The 19,596-nt window shown below is 43.5% G+C and overlaps 1 protein-coding gene and 1 long non-coding RNA gene across 4 annotated transcripts in view; both read left to right on the forward strand.

Moving 5' to 3' along the window:
- Positions 1–19,596, forward strand: part of immp2l (inner mitochondrial membrane peptidase subunit 2) — a 222,847-nt gene that overhangs the window by 19,347 nt on the left and 183,904 nt on the right. For all 3 annotated transcript variants that reach the window (XM_085165426.1, XM_085165424.1, XM_085165425.1), the window contains exon 2: positions 7,071–7,212. In XM_085165426.1, coding sequence (XP_085021552.1) covers positions 7,078–7,212 — 135 coding nt within the window. In that variant the 5' untranslated portion in view covers positions 7,071–7,077. The remainder of the gene's footprint in view (positions 1–7,070; positions 7,213–19,596) is intronic.
- LOC146513413 (uncharacterized) lies at positions 10,622–18,039 on the forward strand. Its single transcript, XR_014874934.1, has 2 exons — positions 10,622–12,911; positions 13,121–18,039. It is a non-coding gene; the product is annotated as an uncharacterized LOC146513413 (long non-coding RNA).

Here is a 19,596-nt window from a genome sequence, read left to right on the forward strand (position 1 = left end):
ATAAATGTGCGTTCCCAGCCGGTTGGCCGGCGCTTGCTGGGTGAAATCAGTCTCAGAGGTCGGACAAGCGACTGTTTTACGTGTTATCGTTAGCAACAACCACGGTAAACCCAGTGTGTGGCTCTGCCATCCGCTTGTTTATTTCCCACATAAACCTTTCACAATAAAGCTGAAGATTCTGTGGAGATTTTTCAAAATAAACTGAACTGATGACAAACACAAAGACCAGTCCAAACAAATCGAGGACCTTGTTCCTAAACGAGGGGCTCCCTCTGTAGCACGGACATGGTTCGGTTATAAAACCGTCCCCACCTCAGACTCAAACACGTCAAACCTCTTTACCCACCTACGCAAGAATCACGTGACAGTGTGGAGAGGGTTAACGCATGGGAAGCAACAAAGAGCCGTCAGGTGCTCCAAATAAACCTCAGACTCAACGTTAGAACAGGCTTTTCCTCGCAGCACGCCATGTAATAAATACTGACAAAGAAAACGGCGGCTGTTACAATTTATGTGTAAAAATGTATCGTTTCATGCATCGGTCAAAACGCTCGACTCCAGCTACATGATGCGCAGCTGGAAACACTTCACGCAAGTCGAGCTGCCCGAGATTCACAGAATTTACAGAAAATGTTACATTTTTGTGATTTATATCGTTATCGGACGATAGATGTTTTATATGAGATGAGATTCTGGTCATAACGCACAGCCCTACTCTGAAACATAGTATCAAGTAGTGAAAAATAAGTAGTAAAGTACCTCAAAACTGCAGTGATGATGTAGTAGTACTACTATGTGAGAAAAACTATTCTATTCAAGTACTTCCTGTTTTCAAATCCTCCGATGTATGGTTGAAAGACTGAAAGCTGAAACTAGTGCAGTAAAAAGTACTTTTACTTCTAAAATATACAGGAGTACACTAGAGAAAATACTCCAAGTACCTCAAACTGTCGTTACATGTGTCGTAAATGTACTACAACACAGCCTGTGACCCGGGAACGGAGTACTGCGATTTAATGTTTACTACTTCAAAAGTTTAAAAACAACAAAGTAACTGCAGTAATAATGCAGTAAAAAGTACAACATTTAATGTAGTACAAATCAGATTTAAATACTCATCGATGTCGTCGTTCATCAAGTACTTTCCACCACAAACGTGGAGAAGTACTTAAAAACGTAGTATTCAGATAAGCTGAGTGCAGTAAAAATTACTTTTAAAGCAATAAACAGAGTATTTTATTTTATACCATACCACCTTTATTTATAAAGCACTTTAACATAAAACCAGAGTTCACAAAGTGCTGTACATGCTAATAGCATAAGTAAATAAAAATTAAAATGAGATAAGATAAAATAAATAACTAAAAAACTAAAATAAATTGAAACATGTTAAAACAAATTGAGTCAACCCCTCTAATCAATGCCAAAGGCTTCAGCGAATAAATATGTTTTAAGAAGACTTTTAAATTCAGAAAGAGAAGAGGCCTGCCTAACATGCAAGGGTAGATCATTCCACAACTTTGGAGCCACTACAGCAAAAGCACGATCACCTTTAAATTTAAACTTAGTTTTCGGTACCTTAAGGAGCTGCTGATTGGCGGACCTAAGGGAACGGGCAGGTGTATATGGTTGTAGTAGCTCCGAGAGGTAGGGGGGGGGCAGGCCATTAAGAGATTTAAAAGCAAATAAGAGAATTTTAAAAACAATCCTAAAATGTACAGGTAGCCAGTGGAGTGAAATTAAAATTGGGGTAATGTGCTCAGACGTTTTTGTTCCAGTTAAAAGATGTGCTGCAGCGTTTTGCACAACCTGCAGGCGCCTAATGGACGCATCACTAACCCCAAAATAAAGTGCGTTACAATAATCCAGCCTAGAAGTAACAAAGGCATGGATTACTGTCTCAAACTGCTGTTTCGATAAGATAGTCTTTATTTTGGCTAATTCCTTCAAATGAAAAAAGCTAGATCTTACAACAGCTCTGACCTGGCTTTCAAGTTTAAGATTTGCCTCTATTTTAACTCCCAGATTAGTGATGACTGGTTTAACATACTGTGCCAGCGAACCAAGATCTATAATAGTGGCATCAGAAGCGCCACCAAAAACCATCACTCTTTATTTATATTTTAATTCACAGAATTTTTGTGATAAATATCGTTGTCGTGACGACAAACGTCTTATATCGGGATTTGAGAGTCCTATCGCACAGCCCTATCTCATATGTCTCAAATAAAGACGATATTCCCGGATTCACCACAGCACGCGCTCTGAAGAGTCGCATGTTTTCAAGTATTTTGACAGTTTGTACGTTTTCAGCATTAATCGACAGAAACGAGTTTGTGAATCCAAACTTTGTTACTTTGTTAAAATGATGAAGCTGAAAAGTTTTGTGCCCGCGTCCGTGAGCTGTGAGCTTCGTGTGACTGTTAAACGCTCTTTTGCTGGAAAGCTGCAGAACTCAGTGAAGCTGCTGAATTATTGATAATATGCATTTTTTAAATTAAAACCCAGAAAGAGGAGTCGTTTGGGGGCGTCTTCCTATTAAAAGGAGCTGTATATTATGATGTGGACATTTAGCTAACAAGGGGAGAAGCTCGTTTTTCATTTACCCGTCACTTTGATGTGGGTCTCGCTGTGTCAGCCATTTAAATGTGCCGACAGGAAACCGTGGGAAACAAGGTCGTTTTAATGCGAGCGCCGCGTGGCTCCGAGGTGTCGGCGCAGAAACGATTGGACTGTAAAAGCGAGCGGAAACCTTGAAGCTTCCTCTGATCATTCGCTCTGTGGGTGAATTATGCGGCCGGCTGCGTGGACGTGTAATGGCAATATGTTCACGTCAGGATGGATTGTTATGGTAGGATGGATTTTCTGCACCGGCGCCGGAGTTTCCTCCCTGCAGCACATGGCGGCTGACTGATGTCTTACAAAGCCCGGCGGAGGCAGATCGCCGTGGTTAATAAGATGTAACGTACACGGAGGCCGTGGACGCTCCTTTATGCGAGGAGGCTGCAGCTCTGTGGTTGCTGAGAAGTGTCCGAGCAGACGCTGCTATTCTCATCATGTCTCACCTGTTCTTGATTCTCCTCCTTTCCCAGGTTCCTGCTCTGTCACTCCAACCCTCTGCGTGCCATCAATCTTCTCCGTGGTCGTCTTCGTTCCTCCTCCCTCGCAGCGTCTCCATTTTCCAGTCATTGCTCCTCCTTTCAGAGTTCCTTCTCTCACCTTTACACTCCTGCCCTTCCTTTCTCTCTCGCTGCCTCCTACGATGCCTTCCCCCTCTCCTCTTCCTTTGTCAGCGGCACCACCACCGCCCTGTTGGCCAACAGGACAAAGTTAGCCTGACTCTTTCCACATTTCCCAAATACACCAGATCTAAAAGTCGCTACCTAACTGTGAAGCACAAACCCAGCCATGAACACGATGATGTGACCTGACAGCATCTCCAGCACTTCTGTGAAATGATTTCTGTGAGCCGAGCTGCTATCAAGGGACAAATAAAGCTAGCAATTCCCCGAATGCTACAGTAGTCCTTTAGCCTGAGTCGAGAACTGACCTGATTGTGTAATTTATAAATGTACATGTAATTATTTTATCGTCCGGTTGAACTCCTCAGGTTGTGTGTCTGCTGTCAGTATCTGTCTCCATGGCTGCAGACAGATTCCCCTCAGGGAGAAATCGAGTTAAACCTGAACGTTGTCCAAACACCAAATACACCTGTAGGTTGTTGTCCCGCTCCACTGTGTTTCCCTTTGTCAGTGCGCTATCAGCCCTATTCTGCTGATGGCTGTTTAGTCTCTGATTGGTTAACTGTCAGCGCCCAGTGACAGCAAACAGCCACCTTTTAAAGCGCTCCATGTTCCATGAAGCTAAAAGTCACGTATATAAGAGACATTTCACCCCAATTTTCCCAATATTTAATCGACTTTTCTGTGAGTTTCGGACGTATTGGCTAGAGGTGGGAATCACCATACATCCCACGATACGATATTATCACAATACTTAACGCACGATACGATATTATTGCAATTTTTAAAAATATTTTGCGATATTCAGATTCTGTACATAAAGGTAAACTTTATCAATATTCATTTTCTCTAATATCAAAGTCTCACACTCAGTCTTTCTCTCATTTCAGTTTGATTGTTGACAAACTGAACGGTTTGTATTACAGTCTAGTCCAACTTAACTGAATCAACCATCTGGTACAATTATAGCTATTCTGAACTATGCAGTTTATGAAAACTATGCAGCCCCTTCAGCAACTGAAGAATTTGAAAGTAAATTAAAACAAAATATAATTTTACATTAAATAAAAAAGTTTTAAACTTAATTAAAATAAAACATGTCTTAAATTAAAATAAGTAAACTGTCATGTTTATTGCTGCCATAAAAAAAGTTAAACACATTTGGACAGTGAAGGAATGTCAGGATTCTTGCTCAGAAAAAGGAGCTGATCAACATTCCACAAAAACCTTTTTTGTAACAAAATATCGATTTCTGCTGTCCCTGTATCGATACATTATTAGCAAACAAAATATCACCATGCTACAAAGTATCGATTTTCCCCCACCCCTAATGAGCTAAGACTGCTACTAAATTAACAATATTTCCTCTGCATTTCTGTTTTATTTTAGTTTTCCAAATTCCCCAAATCATTTGTTAACCACAGTAACCTTGGTCTGAAATAACTGGGAGGTGGATTTATACTGGAAAGAGAAACCATGTCCGGGGACACGATTGTTATTTAGGTCAGTTTCATAGTAGTTTGATATTGTTGTCACTAATCATACGTGCCATATAAACTCAGAGGTTCACCTTTGTGAGATACTTGTTTTAAATATTCGACGTCTTTGGTAAATAAAGGAAATTCTTCCTTTGAATTCTGGAATAAAGAATCTTTTTGTGGACGAGTGTGAATGCTGTATTCATAAATCCAGTCACCTGTAGCTCTACACAGTTAATGGCACGACGAATGTTTCTCGTCCCGGGTTGAATCTTTCATTAAAGAGGAGTTTTCTGCTGCTAAACAGAAGTGAAACACATTTGGACAGTGAAGGAATGTCAGGATTCTTGCTCAGAAAAAGGATCAACATGCTCTGAAGTCAGAGCACAAAAACCTTTTTTGTAACAAAATATCGATTTCTGCTGTCCCTGTATCCATACATTATTAGAAACAAAAGATCACCATGCTACACAGTATCCATTTTCCCCCCCCACCCCTAGTATTGGCTGTAGATCTCCCTTCTCTACAATATAATGAAGCTAAATTGCTGTTGCTGTGTGCTGCCCAGCAGTACGACCACCAAACACGACTCGGTTACTCTGAAAAAGCTGTAAAAAAAGTTAAAAGTTAAACTTGAGCTCCATGAACATCAAACACACTGTTTGGCCCGTTCGGCCTGTGCGTCCCTGCAGACCTGCTGATCAGGTTGATGTTGTGGCTCTGTGAGCTGCAGGGATGCTGGCTGCAGGTCGAGAATCAGCACTGAAAAGCAGCAGCTGCAGCCCAGAGGTGTGGAAGTCCGCAGACCTGCCGAGGCAGCTCGTCAGTCCATCTGCAGCAAACACAGTGCACAGAAGTCTCCCGTAAACATCTCCTGCAGGTTTTTCTGTCTTTGCTGAAAACTGCTTAAACTGGAACTCGAGTGCAAGTTTGCAAGCGAGATGATGGCAGTTTGTTTACTTCCACCTACAACTTGGATTCTTCTGTGTGGAGAAATCAGTTTTTCCCGGGAGCGTTTCACGCTAACAGGGTTTCTGCACCTCGTCGCCTCACAGTACTGAAAAAGCTTCCTGGTATTGACCTGCAGTACGCTGGTAAACCGCCACGTTGATTTAGAGGGAGAAACAGATTAACTTTTTTAATCCCTGAATGTGTTGACGCGGCCTCGCCGACACTCTGAAAGCGTGGAGTACAGTGTGCTTTGATGATGTTTCATCTGAAGTCTTGTGATGTGGAGGTAATAGCTGTGGCACATCTCCAGAGTGAGGACGGCCGACGTGGAGACGAGGCTGTTAGCTGTTAGCCGAAGGCAGCGGTGCATGGCTGCCGCCGCCAGCTGCTCGGTCATTTCACGCCTGTCTGGGCTTCCTGCACCAGCAGAGTGCATGAAAAACTCTGTCGCTGTCGCCAAACCTGCGATAAGAACTCGCAAAAGGACGACTTCTTTCTGTGGCGAGTTTTTGTCAGTCAGGGTCGCTGGTTTACCCGCAGCAGGCAGGGCCGTCTCTTAACTTGGAAAGCATAACACATTTTTCTAAAGAATGCAAGCAGCAACCATTTAGATTCACACACACGACTCCAAATATCTATAATGTTTCAAATATAATGGTTAAGGCAGATTGTCTCCACCAACAGCTCGAGTCTCCTTTGTTTTCACTTTACTGGCGCACAAAATGTTCATTTCCACTGATGATTTGTATCAAACATTGCAGGACATCATGTTGTGTGCTGCGGGGCTCGTTGTTCTTGCATCTTTACGACCTGTTGCAGTCCTGCTGCAGGTTCCATCTGCATGAGTGCTTCTGCTTGATGCTTTCAGACAGTTTTGGAGGTATAACTGGATATGTGCATGAACTTGGCACAAGCATTGTTCCAACAGCTTTACTTGTTGTTAAAATGCTTCCTGTCAGTGACTCTTGTGCGACTGGAAACCTCCCTCTTGTTTCGTTTTATCTAAATTTTCTAAATTGCCTGATTTGCATTTTCTTTGTCACAAACTACAATTTAGGTTTTTGCAAATCTGTTTGATCTATGAAACCTTCACCACATTTTTTCTTGTTAACTGAGACTTTTAATGCCATTTTTTCCTTGTGAATTTCATGCTCATCGCTCGTAGTCATGTGGAAATGACTGATTTCAGTGTATCTGAAAGGTTTCACATGTACTTTTCCACTTAACACACCTTATTTACCTTTTTGCTTCCGTGTCTTTCTCTGGTGTGTTTCTATTAATCTCCCACTGCATTGCTCCGCCTCCCCGCAGAGATCAATAAAGTTTAATCTGTTTATTTTCCTGCGTGTTGTCGCGGTCACGTCGACTTCCCGCTCTCATGTTCTTCTTCCCTGTCCAGATCTGTGATGGCTCAGCAGGCCACGGCGGGGCGACGCTGCCTGCGAGCGTTCGTTAGCGGATTCTTCGTCGCCGTCCCCGTAACCGTCACCTTCCTCGATCGATTCGCCTACGTGGCACGAGTGGAGGGATCGTCGATGCAGGTGAGATATCACAGCACATCCACTTATCAGGGAGAAGCTCGCAGAGGTCAACGGGAGGGCAAGCCACGCTCTCTGGATGTCTGACTTTACAGATAAAGAGCAGGTCAGAGGTCGGAGCATCGTCACAGCGTGCTGAGGATTAGGAAGTATGAAGCCTGGAAAGCAGGTTTCTAACTGAAAACTCACTCCGGACCATTTTTTAGCTGGAAGCTGCTCACGTCCTGCGTTTCTCTTCTTCCTCGCACAGCGTCCAGTTTGGCAGCTGATCTCGTAAAGTTTGAGTTTTAATAATTTCAGTGACTTCAATAAGAAATGTAAATCTAAACGTTGGGTTTTATTTAAGCTCGACCTGTTCTGTGATTAATATCCCAGAAGCAGGAAAGCGTGGAAAACAAAATACAGCGAGGAATTAAGAGGTCGCTGCTGATCACACGCTCACACGAAGGAAAAACATTCACCAGTCCTCCCAGGAGTGGACGTCCAACAGCCAAGAGTCCCATCTGAGACTCCACAGCCTCAGTTTGCATGTTAAAGGTTAAAGGTCACGAACGTATTACGTGTTTGTAAGGTTATCAGGAGGAAGCCTGTTGGCTCTAACTCGGCAGCACAGCTGAGGTTTGCAAAGCTGCATCTCAACCAAACACTTCTGGAACGATGTTCTTTGGACGCGTGACTCCAAACATCTCCTACGTCTCTTTGTCTTATTGTTGGATAAATAAATAACGACGCGTCTTTATCATGACCGTATGTCTGCGTCACTGCTCTGCAGGAGGTTAGCAGGCAGACTCTAGGGATGCACCGATACCGGTATCGGCCTCGATACCACATTTTCTAAAGTACTCGTTAAAAGTTCCCCGATACCGAGGACCGATACCACGGTCTGAGACCTGTCTATGTTTGAGCGAAATGTAAGGGGTTAATCACAGGCGCCGAGTGCCCGCCCCCAGGCGCCGAGTGCCCGCCCCCAGGCCCCGGCTGCATCTCAGAGCTGGGAGAAGGCGAGACAAGTCAGCCGTGTGGAACTATTTCAAAGTGAACGAAGACGGAAAACAAAGGCGGACTGCAAATTGTGCTCAGCGAAATTGTCCAGAGGCTCAAAAGGTAGCACATTTAACACAAGTAATTTAATCAAGCACCAAAATCCCAACACGACAACGAGTACAAAGAGTTTACCCACGCTTATTCACCCACGCTTATTCACCCACGCTTATTTACCCACGCTTATTTACCCACGCTTATTTACCCACGCTTATTAGCACAGAGGAGCATAGCTGATGCTACAGCAGTGGGACGGAAAATAGTTGGGCATTTTAAACATTCGGCCTTAGCCTACTCCCGCCTCGAGGACATTCAGGGACAGCTCAACCAGCCAATAAAGAGGCTGCAGCAGGACGTACAGATGCGCTGGAACAGCACGTATTACATGCTCCAGTCCCTCATTGAGCAAAAGCGAGTGCTGGGCGTGTCCGAGCACGAACTCCCTGACTATCTCACCGCTCACCAATGGGCTCTTATGGAGACGACTGTTGCCACGCCCCCTTTTAAGGAACGAAAAAAGTGAGCAGCTACGACGCACTAGCCTCTGATGTCATCCCAGCTGTGACTGTGCTAGTGAGACTTCAAACAGAGAAACAGACGAGTAAATACCTCTCAGCCCCATGTAGCAGTGTGGAAAGTGAAAGGCTTTTTAGCTCAGTGTCACACATGATAGATGAAAACAGAAACAGTCTGACTGCTGATGATGCAGAAAAGCTACTTTTCTTAAAAAAAACCTGCCACTCACTTTTTCTCTCCATTAAGTGAGTCGTCTTAGACTTGATGTTAATACCTCCCTCAGTTGCACTGACTGCCACAGTTCTATGTTGGTGGATGTTGTTAGTTTATTCAAATATTATGCACTAAACAGCAAAGATGTTTATTAATGCCCCTTGTGTTGTCCAAAGCGGCAGAGTTTACAATAAACTGAAAACAATACTTGAGTTGCACTGTCACTGTTTAAATTGTTTTTTCATAATTATTTATTCTGTAATATGTTGCATACAACATGCTTTTCATTTTAAATAAATGTTCTTAATTCCAAACTAGTCCCTTGTTTGTTTGTTTTTTGTTAAATTATAGGACTAAAGCTGTTACCTGCAAATTTAAATCATGTTTTTATTAAGTACTCTGTATCGGTATCGGCGAGTACTGAAATGCAAGTACTCGTACTCGTTTCCAAAAAAGTGGTATCGGTGCATCCCTAGCAGACTCCGTAACTCTGTGTGTCCTGCTCACAGTCTGTCAGTAGGAGGAGCTCTTTTAGGACTCAATATACTCACGTTCTAAACAAGCCGCGTAGAAAAATCCTGACCATGAAAAACATGACAGACTTTAAATAAATACAATGATCGTTACAGTTTTTATGTTCTTTCAATGCAGGGTTTCAGTTTTACACACAGTAAACATTTACTGTCAACATGACACACACACGTAGAAAGAAACAGAACTGGCCAATGTGTGGCGTCAAATCCAAAATGAGTAAAATATTCCTCATTTCATTATTTAATACTTCAGCGGAGTCATGGTCAGAAGTCTCCATCCACTCCTTGGCAAAGTGGTGACACATCTGAATTAGAGCCAAACTGTCAATGTTCAGGACCCACCCAGGATCAAGCCTGCTGTGGACTGGAATCTGCTGGAACACCAGTGTCACTTCCACAGTGAAGCCAGTCTCACAGGAGAAAGAAGCTCCTGCTCCAAAATCAACGAGCTCAACTGAAATCTGCAGCTGCCCACGTGGACGAGCCAAACGGCGTCTGGAGAAAAGTTTGATGGTCAGACGAGACAGTTGGAGGTGATTGGAGGAGCAAAGGTGAGGCTTTCAACCCTGAGGACACTGCAGCTGTGACGCATGGCGGTGGTAGCATCACGCTCTGGGCTGTTTCACTGCCAGTGGTGCAGGTAGCAGCATAAAGTTGGTGAAATCATGAAGAGAGAGGACTACATACACATTCTTCACCTCAAATACAAAGAAGGTTGGATGTAGTTGGGTGTTCCTGCAGGACAACGATCCCGAACAACCATCAAAACTGATTTTGGAGTGAAAGCAGAATAACATCAAGCTTCAGGAATGGCATTCCCAAAAGCCAAAAGTTTGTGGACCACAGGAGGAAAACCAACCAACTAAATGACTCTGCCAGTCCGTCCAAGAAGAGCGGCCAAATATCAGCCAGCTGGAAGCTTGTTGTTGGAAAAAGCATCTGGCAGAGATGTAAGTGGCTAAGAGGCATTTAATCAAATATCAGGGGTGTATGTATATATTGAGCCTGTTTGAGAAGAAATGAGCCGGTTCCAGGATGGATGAGTTTCTGAGTTAATGTTACGCACTAGTGTGGAACATTTTCAGAGCTAAACTGTCCACTAAACTGCTGGACAGAAAGGTTCACACATGCTCTGCTGAGCTTCTGTAGTGCACCGCATCACATTTCGTGGGAGAAACAAAGACTTTAAGTCACGACCTGCTTCCCTGCTCGGCAAAGAGGGAAGTATTATATTTAAAGGTTGCAGGCAGTGCGGGTGGCTGCAAACATCAGCGTGCACAGATGCAGGCCTCTTCATCCAAACGGTAAATAAAGCTGCTCTCCTCTCACACGAGGAGTCTGCTGGGTTTTGACCGACTTGTTTCCTGTCGTGCAGCTCATTATCCCTGACATGTGTTGCATTATACATAAAACAATCTGCTGTCTATTTTTAATGAGCATGAATTTTAAAGCTGCGTGTCGCTGCGTCTTGTAGAGTCTTGTAGCTGCTTTCGCCCGGGTCGTGACAGCGACCTGAGAATCCAATCAAATCTTAAAGCATTAGAAATAAAACCATACAGCGGTGTTGGATGAAGGGAGTGGTTGAATAAATGAGATGTTTACACTCACTGTTTCTATCCTCAGAGAGAACAGAGCTCCTGCTCTGCTTTGGGCTGTAATCTGTTGACGTCATGCTTTGATCCATTGGGAATTTGTCTCTGTGACGCCTCAGCGAGGAACAAGAAGGAGAGAAATGGAACAAAAAGTACTTATTCCCTGAATAAGTAGAGGGAAAGTTACAATGACCTGAGCAGTAAAATCATGCACTGCAGGCTGCTTTGGTCTGGAGTGTATTCGTCTGCAGACTTTCTAATGGCCAGCAGGGGGCGAAAAGAAGTTTGGTTGTGTAGAAGCCAGCTATCTATGTTTGTATCATATCTATCTAACAGACTCCGACAGTGTTGCCAACTTAGCGACTTTGTCGCTATATTTAGCGAGTTTTCAGACCCCCTTAGCGACTTTGTTGCTATATTTAGCGAGTTTTCAGACCCCCTTAGCAACCTTTTTTCTAAAAAGCGACTAGCGACAAATCTGGCGACTTTTTCTGGTGTTATTGGAGACTTATTTATGACGACTTCTTGGCGTGAAAACGCGTATCGCTCTTACTCTCAACAGGCAGCGGTGCTGCCGTGGGCACCTCACCCGTGCCAAAGCGCTCCCAGGCGGAGGATAGTCCTGCCCCAACTGCTATCAGGGCAGGAGACGTTCACACCTGTGCGTCCAAGCGGCAAATGAATCGCTCATGAGCGAAGCCGCTGCTCCGCACTGACTGTAACGCAGTCAGTTCTTTTACTGTTATGCTGTTTTGTGGATCACAAGGTTTAAAACTACTTATAAACACACACTCTCACACACTGTAACTCCACCAGAGTGCCAATTTCGGGTCACTTTTGCTGGTCCAGGCCTGGATAAAAGAGCAGGGTTGGAATTGTGACATTAAAAAAACAATAATTGCTAAAATAAATTTAATTTGTAGTTCTAAATAAATTCGAACTGCATTTAGGACGTTTGTTACTCACTTTATGTCTCTTCCACGAAGTTATTTCTCTCTCCAACAGCGTAGGTTACAGTTACATTAGCATGACCGATTATGCAAATTAGGCGTTGATGTCATTTGGCGACTTCTAGCGACTTTTAGGACAGCCAATAGCGATTTTCCTTACTGAGGAGTTGGCAACACTGGACTCTGATTTGTTCACACACTGAGGTTAATTATGGAGTTCCACAGGGTTCAGTGCTAGGACCAATTCTGTTTACATCATACATGCTTCCCTTAGGCAGCATCATTAGAAGACATAGCATACATTGTCACTGCATACACTTTTTCTGACAACATAAAGCAAAGAGGAAAACCAGCACAGAGAGAGCAGTCGCCATGGTGATGGCAGCTGTGGCTACAATGTAGCTTGCCATCGCCAGTGTGTGAATGACTGAATGTAGTGTGAAGCGCTTTGGGGTCCTTAGGGACTAGAAAAGCGCTATACAAATGCAGGCCATTTATTTATTTATTTTTTACTGTAGAAACATGAACAGGTAGAACAGAAGCTCATCCCTTCGTTACCTGTTCAAGTTCAGCAGCTGCTCACTTCATCAGGTGCTGGTCCGGGGTCGGCATTTACCCAGCTTTAACATCACTCTTGGCTAGCTTAGCGTTAGCATGCTATCTGCATGTGCTTGCAAAGAGCTGAAGTTGTGTTAGCAGTGTAATGCAGCTGTGTCTGTCCTGCAGCAGTCTCCACTTTACCGTCGTGCTCTCATCCTTTTGTGCAATTAAAAATAAAAGAACCGCTTTTTGATTCCATCCCTACAGATGACACCCAGCTTTATCTGTCCAAGAAGCCAGGTAACACACACCAATTAGTTAAACTGCAGGAATGTCTTAAAGACAAAGACCTGGATGGCCGCTAACTTTCTGCTTCTTAATTCAGATCAAACTGAGGTTATTGTATTTGATGATGATTTACTGCAGAAACTTAAACGGGTACAACGGATGCTGCAGCCTGACTGCTCATCCATTTGTTACCTGTTGAAGTTCAGGGTCTGGCTGCTTCACTCTGGGTCTTAGCTAGCTGCTAGCTTAGTGTTAGCATGCTGTCTGTGCAGATGCTAGCAAAGAGCTGAAGTTGTGTTAGCAGTATAACTGCAAGTCCTGGAATCAATTTCCACTTTAGCATCATGAGCAAGGGGACGTCACGGGTGCTGCACGATTTCTGTCCGTTATGGTGTCGTGTGATACAAGTGGCTGTGACTGTTGACCCAGTTTTAGCTGTGGGACAGACGGCCTCACATCTGACTCTAAAACGTTTTGGTATACAGAGGAGTTCATGGTCCTTTCAGTGACTGCACCGAGCCCAAATCACCATCCCTCCACCGTCGTGATGATAACTGTTTCATTTCCTCCAAACGTGCAGCTGTTCATGCCGCTGTTTGTTCCAGAAGTCTTGTGGTTTCTTCATTAATTTGTTCTTTTTAGAGAGAAGCAAGCCATACTTGTTCAGTCTTCTTCTACTTGTACGCTCATGAACTTTGACCTTTAACATGCTGAGTTAGAGTCTGAGATGGAGCTCTTGGGTAGACTTGCTAGAACCTCAACTCCTGGAATGATTCTAGCGTTGTGCTAACAATCCAGAATGATATTGGCCTTTAAGGTTTGACACAGAAGTTGCAGGGTAGTTTCTATGACGCCTCAAAAAGGCAAAATGAAACTAATATAGTCAAAAAAGTCCAATCCATGTGTTTCCAAAGCTGTCTAGTTTCATAGCTACCCTGTATATGACCAATATGCCATATATTCTGGATAAACCCACGTCAAACCGCTCTGCTACATTTGTGTTTGCCTTCTGGTTGAATTCAGATGCTATAATGACATTTTACTGGTAAGACAAGGGAGTAACGATACAAAAACTCGGCCGCAGAATGAAATGTCAGCGCTCGACTGCCGTGGAGTCTTAATGTGGCCGAGCTCCGTGATTCGTCGGTCAGGTCAGGAGAGTTTGTTTGGTGAGTGAGGAGGAGCAGTTGTGTTCCCGCTGCTCTGCGTTTGCTGCAGAGCACGGCTCTCTCCTTCTTTTCACGACTATTGTATGAATTTCCCAGAGGAACCCACCCGAGGGATCAATAAAGTTTCATCTAATCTACTTTCACATCATTGTTATAAAATCACGTTTCTTCTCTTTAGCCTTGCTGGTTAGCAGGACTCACTTCAGAAGTGAAGTTGCAGACATTGATCCACACAGACAAAATGCTCTATAACAACTTATTAAAGAACACAAATGAGAGTCAAAGATGTTAAACCAGCCTACAAAAAGTCGAGCATGCACCTGGATGCTGGGACAAGCTCGATTTGTGGAGCCACCACTCTGCAACATGATCCAAAGATTCTTCTAACAGCACCCCGGAGCATGTCTGCACAATATTCGTCCGTGACAGTGAGAGCAGTGAGTCTGCTGAGTCTGCAGGAAACATTTCCCTGAAGTCAAACGGCTGAATGTTTAGAAAAAGACTTCTGCAGCAGCCTCGTCGCAGAGCACTGAGAGACCGAGGCTGTGGAAAGCACACAGAGCGAGCGGTGTGCGTGTTTGTGTGTGTGTGTGTGTCATAAACCCGTATGCACGGTTGCAGTGTGAGGACCCGTCTTGTGCACTTGCTCCCTGTAGCAGTGGCTGAATGTTGAGGCGTGTTTGAAGGTGAGAGCTGGGTTAGGATTATGTTATTAATGGTTGTATTTAATCTTGAACTAAGTCAACAGGAAATTAATTCGAGGTGAAGTCTCAGATTGTTTCATCCTTTCTGCGCTGCTTGGATTGTTGTCATGGAAACAGTGCTTTCCAGCCTCCTGAGTATGTTTGTGATCATGTGATGCTCGACTTCTTAATTTATGATGAAGAAAAAAGCAACAGTGTAACATCAAAGACTTTTCCTATTTTTCTTATTTTTTTAACGTTTTAATGAATTTTCTCTCCGTGAAGCCTGAAAGGTCGAGCGCAGGGTTGGCCCGAGTTGCTGGGAGCACCTCAGGTTTCTGTCATTGCGAACGCAGTTTCACGTCTCACCTCAGCTGTTTGTTTTCTTATTGTTTTATTTATTAGAAAAGAGATCAAACAAAGAACAAACGATAAAAAGAAAATTGTACTAATCAGTCAGTTTCCCTGAGACCGCATCAATTATTTGGTCAAAGAAACAAACGCACCTGAGCTGCTGGTGTTGCAGGTAAAGCCTTCGTCTTTCGTCTGATTAGCACAAAAAACCAGCAAAAAGTCAGACAATTTAAAAGCCACTTTACAGATACACAGTTAGCAGAGTTTTATCACAGGTGTATTGAAGAGTCGGGGTACACCTGTCACTTAAAGTCCACAGTAACTACATACATTTTTTAGACATATTTCTAGTTACAGATTTCAGAGGTTTGTCCCTCAAAACTGTAAATGAAAAAAAGTTGCACAAAATAGTTTACAGGAAATGTATCTGGAGTGTCTTTGTAGTTTCATTTTTGAGATATTTTTTATAAACTTTAAGAAAAACGAAAATAAATATTATTTGAAAAACAAAAAAACAGCATCAAAATAAACTATTTCCAACAGTGAAATTTAAGTTTAAGCCTCCCAGAAACTTTACAGAAAGACATAAGGTCAAACATGACTTTTAATAACACCAGTAAACCTTTTGAAAGGTCCTGCAGGGAGAAAACTACATTTCCCACAGAAAATGGCGTCACTTCCGGTTTTCGAAGGTTATAGCGGCCATTCCATAGTTTGCGCTGGCGTTTATTCGAGCGTAGGAAGTGCTATGAACAGCTGATCGTGACCTACAACAAGTTGAATGTATGTTACGTAAGAACAACTCCTTATTATTGCGTCTCTTACGTGGTTGCAATTTTACTGGCATTTAAAAATAGTTACACAAAACAGAGCGTGCACGCTCTGATGGGCTTAAAAAGATGTGCTGGTGACATTAATAAGTTAACTTCCACAGTCTGTATTATTATTAACATTTTTATGCTGTTTATGGATCCAGAGAATATGCAGGTCACAGCTTTACTTCCTCCAAACTGACTTTGTGTTTCACTGCGACTCTCGCAGGCAGAGATGGGCAGGCAGAGACTGTAATCTGATTACTTTTTTCAAGTAATGAGCAAAGTAAGGGATTACTATTGCAAAAACGGTAATTAGATTACTGTTACTTTCCCGTAGGAACGCTGCGTTACTGCGTTACTAAAAACGTGATTTTTTTGCAAGAATGTCTCATGACAGTGACGTAAGCGAGTGCGACGTTCGTGACAACAGCTGTGTGCAGATCAACAATGGATCATATATCGAGTGCAGAGAGAGTATGAGCGTGCAGCGTTTAAAGCGTGGAAGTACTGACCTTACTTTGAGTTTGATTCCATAAAAAGTGACAAAAACATTAGTGTCCGTTGTGCGTGGGAAGAAAACTTCTTTTTACTGCGAAAAAACCCCTAAACTTCCGAGCAAGCACCGAGTAGCTACGACGTAATGGGAAACTCACAGAGAAACTCGCGGATTCTTCCACTGACCGCTGCACACCTGCACCAGGACAAACCTCCGCCTACCCCACTCCTGCTTTACAGGTGAAAATAGAGCAACAGGACCGCTAGTCTTTGACTTTATTTATTTTCTGCTGTGTTTTACTTGCATCTATTTGAAAGACTGAGTGTAAACACACAAAATATTTTATTTTATGTGCTGGAATGTGCAGAAAATAGGTTTAAATGTTAAACTAATTTCTTCCAGTCAGAGAATGTTGCAGATAATTAAATGTTTGCTTGATGCATAAAGTTAAAAGATTAAAACTAATAAAACAAGTTTTAAAAAGAGACTTTTCCATTTGATTACATTTTGTATGATAATTATGTAGAAAAAGTAGAATTGGGCTGAAAGATCTATCACTTTATCACCTATTCAGGTTGTAAATCGTGTTTTTAAAAAGTAACTAAGTAATTACTTTTGAAAATAAGTAATCAGTAATGTAATCAGATTACTTTTTTGGGAAAGTAATCAGTAATTAGTTACTGATTACTTTTTTCAAGTAACTTGACCAACACTGGTCGCAGGTCTGACCTCCGTCTTAAAGGCCACAGGATTGCATGCTGGTTGGACACGGTTGCAGTAACGTTGGTCGTGCTGCGGTCTCCCTGCTGCAGCTGGAACAGAAAGCGCCACACAGACCTCTTTAAATCAGTTCCCTCCACCCAGAACATTAACTTCATTTTAGCTCACAGCTGAAGGCGTCACTTTAGATACTGACCCAGAAGTAGAAGAAGTAAAAATCATTCAACTAAACAGCACTCTTATCAGCAGAGTGAAATGTTTGGGGTGAAGGTCTCAACACTCTGAGCTGCTCTCTAAGTTTTCTAATAGTCAAACCAGTAAACCTGGACACTGTCCCATTAAAAGTTTGTGTTCAGCACTTTGGAACAAACCGAAAGTCTCAAAGTGCCCGAGAGGCTCGCTCACAAGGCTGAAGTAGGTCAGACAGGTACTCTTTTTTTAAGACAATAAAGAACTTTAAAGAAAAGTAAAAGCATTTTAAAATCAATACATAACCTGACAGGTAACCAGAGAAAACAGGAGTGATGGGCAGAAGGTGTCATCAATCATCCCACACATGGGAGCAAGCATCAGGGATTCGGGTTTCTTGCACCTGCGTGAGTGTGACGGACTACAAACGCTGTGTCGGAGGTCGCGCTCCCCCTGAAGAAAGACTTCAGCCAGAACATGGTATCCCGTCTTTAGACGTCAACGAGCTGACTTCCTCTTTAGTCTCGTAAATCCTCTTTTTCGTGGATGCCTGCAGGGTAAAAATGATTCTAACACCTGTGAGAACAGCACTGATCATTTTAACTGACGGACCATTTCTAACTATCAGTGATGTCTCAGAGTGAGTTTATGGGAATGCAGTTCAGATCAAGTCACAACAGCAGTCGCCTCAAAGTGCGTTACATGTTTACGTAAAGACCCTACAGTAATGTGGACAACACCCCAGCAATTAGACCGCCCCAATAAACCTGCGACAGAACCAGGCTCGGTGAGGCGAGGGAGACGTTCCAGTAAAATACTTGAAGCTTCATTTGTGACGTTTTTATTGGAAGAGTCCGCGTGCCGTGCAGACCGGGCGGCGTACAGCAGTGACCTTTGTTTAAAGACGTTCGCTGCAGTGTTTTGCTTTTTTTAGACTTTAAAATTCAGGCATGTGTGTCCTCTAGACTTTCCAACATGCATTTTTAATGATAAACCCACAGGTGGTTTCTGCAGGGTCGAGGAGGTAATTTCCCTTTTACAGAGGTCGCGGCATCGTAACAGCAGCAGTGCGTCTGTATTCTGGGTCCGGGTCGGTTCAGATCAATCAGCTGTAGTCTTTCAGATCTTAAAAAGCAGAGTCAGAATCAGTGCATCGTTATTATTGTGAAATATAAATGTGGCTGAAGCTGGTGAAGTATCCATCTCTAGCTGATCAACCGAACTTACCGGCTATCAGCGTTCATATTTATTTCGGGTCTGACAAGAAAGAGATATTCTATCAATTACCCGGCAGGCGTGAAATGGCCTGCGCACGCACTGTTAAATGAAAGAACCGCCGTGCGTCATGTTGCATGCTGGGCTTCGTCACGCATGGATCCTCTGATGAAGTGACACGAACAGAGTTGTAAGAGTAATGATTTTGTTGTTTGTGGTGCTGTCAGACAAGCAAGGGGGGGTGTCATCGGCGAGCGTGTGATAGAGCTGTCTCAGAGGACACGGGTATGCCCAGCGACAACATGGCGAGATGAAATGTTTGGTTTAGAGACAGCCCAGCTGACTGTAAACTAACCACGTGGGATCTGTCTTTACTCTCAAACATAATTTCTTCAATACAAAATATTGGAAACCTTATTTGTTGCCACGATTTATCACCCAAACAATTTTTGGCTGCTTTTGGCACTCGTGGCTCCGTTACCCCTCTGAACGATGCTGTGCGTCCAGATGTGACCTGGTCAGTCTCGATGTGGGTTAGGGCTGGTGTTGTGTGAGCCAGATGTGGCATGAAGCTCTTAAAAGTCATTCAGGCTGACAGATCATCCCCCTGCAGATTCCCTGACCATTTGCGAGTAGTTGGCCGCCCAGGTGATTTGTAAAACCCAGTTCATGAAGACTGGCGAGTGATGCCCTGCCAGCAGCCAGTTGCTGGGGAAATGGTAAATGGCCTGTATTTATACAGCGCTTTTCTAGTCCCCAAGGACCCCAAAAGATGGCAGCTACATTGTAGCCACAGCCACCCTGGGGCTGCCGGACACTGGCGCCACCGGGCCCTCTGACCACCACCAGTAGGCAACGGGTGAAGTGTCTTGCCCAAGGACACAACGACCGAGACTGTCCAAGCCGGGGCTCGAACCGGCAACCTTCCGATTACAAGGCGAACTCCCAACTCTTGAGTTTGTGAGTGGTTTGTGTTTGTGCCCAGTTTGTGAGTGGTTTGTGTTTGTGCCCAGTTTGTGAGTGGTTTCTGGAGACGGCTGACTGCAAAAAGGTTTGTGGTTCTTCGCCTAAAA

Source organism: Neolamprologus multifasciatus, chromosome 7 (genome assembly GCF_963576455.1).
Source record: "Neolamprologus multifasciatus chromosome 7, fNeoMul1.2, whole genome shotgun sequence".
NCBI classification, from domain to species: domain Eukaryota; kingdom Metazoa; phylum Chordata; class Actinopteri; order Cichliformes; family Cichlidae; genus Neolamprologus; species Neolamprologus multifasciatus.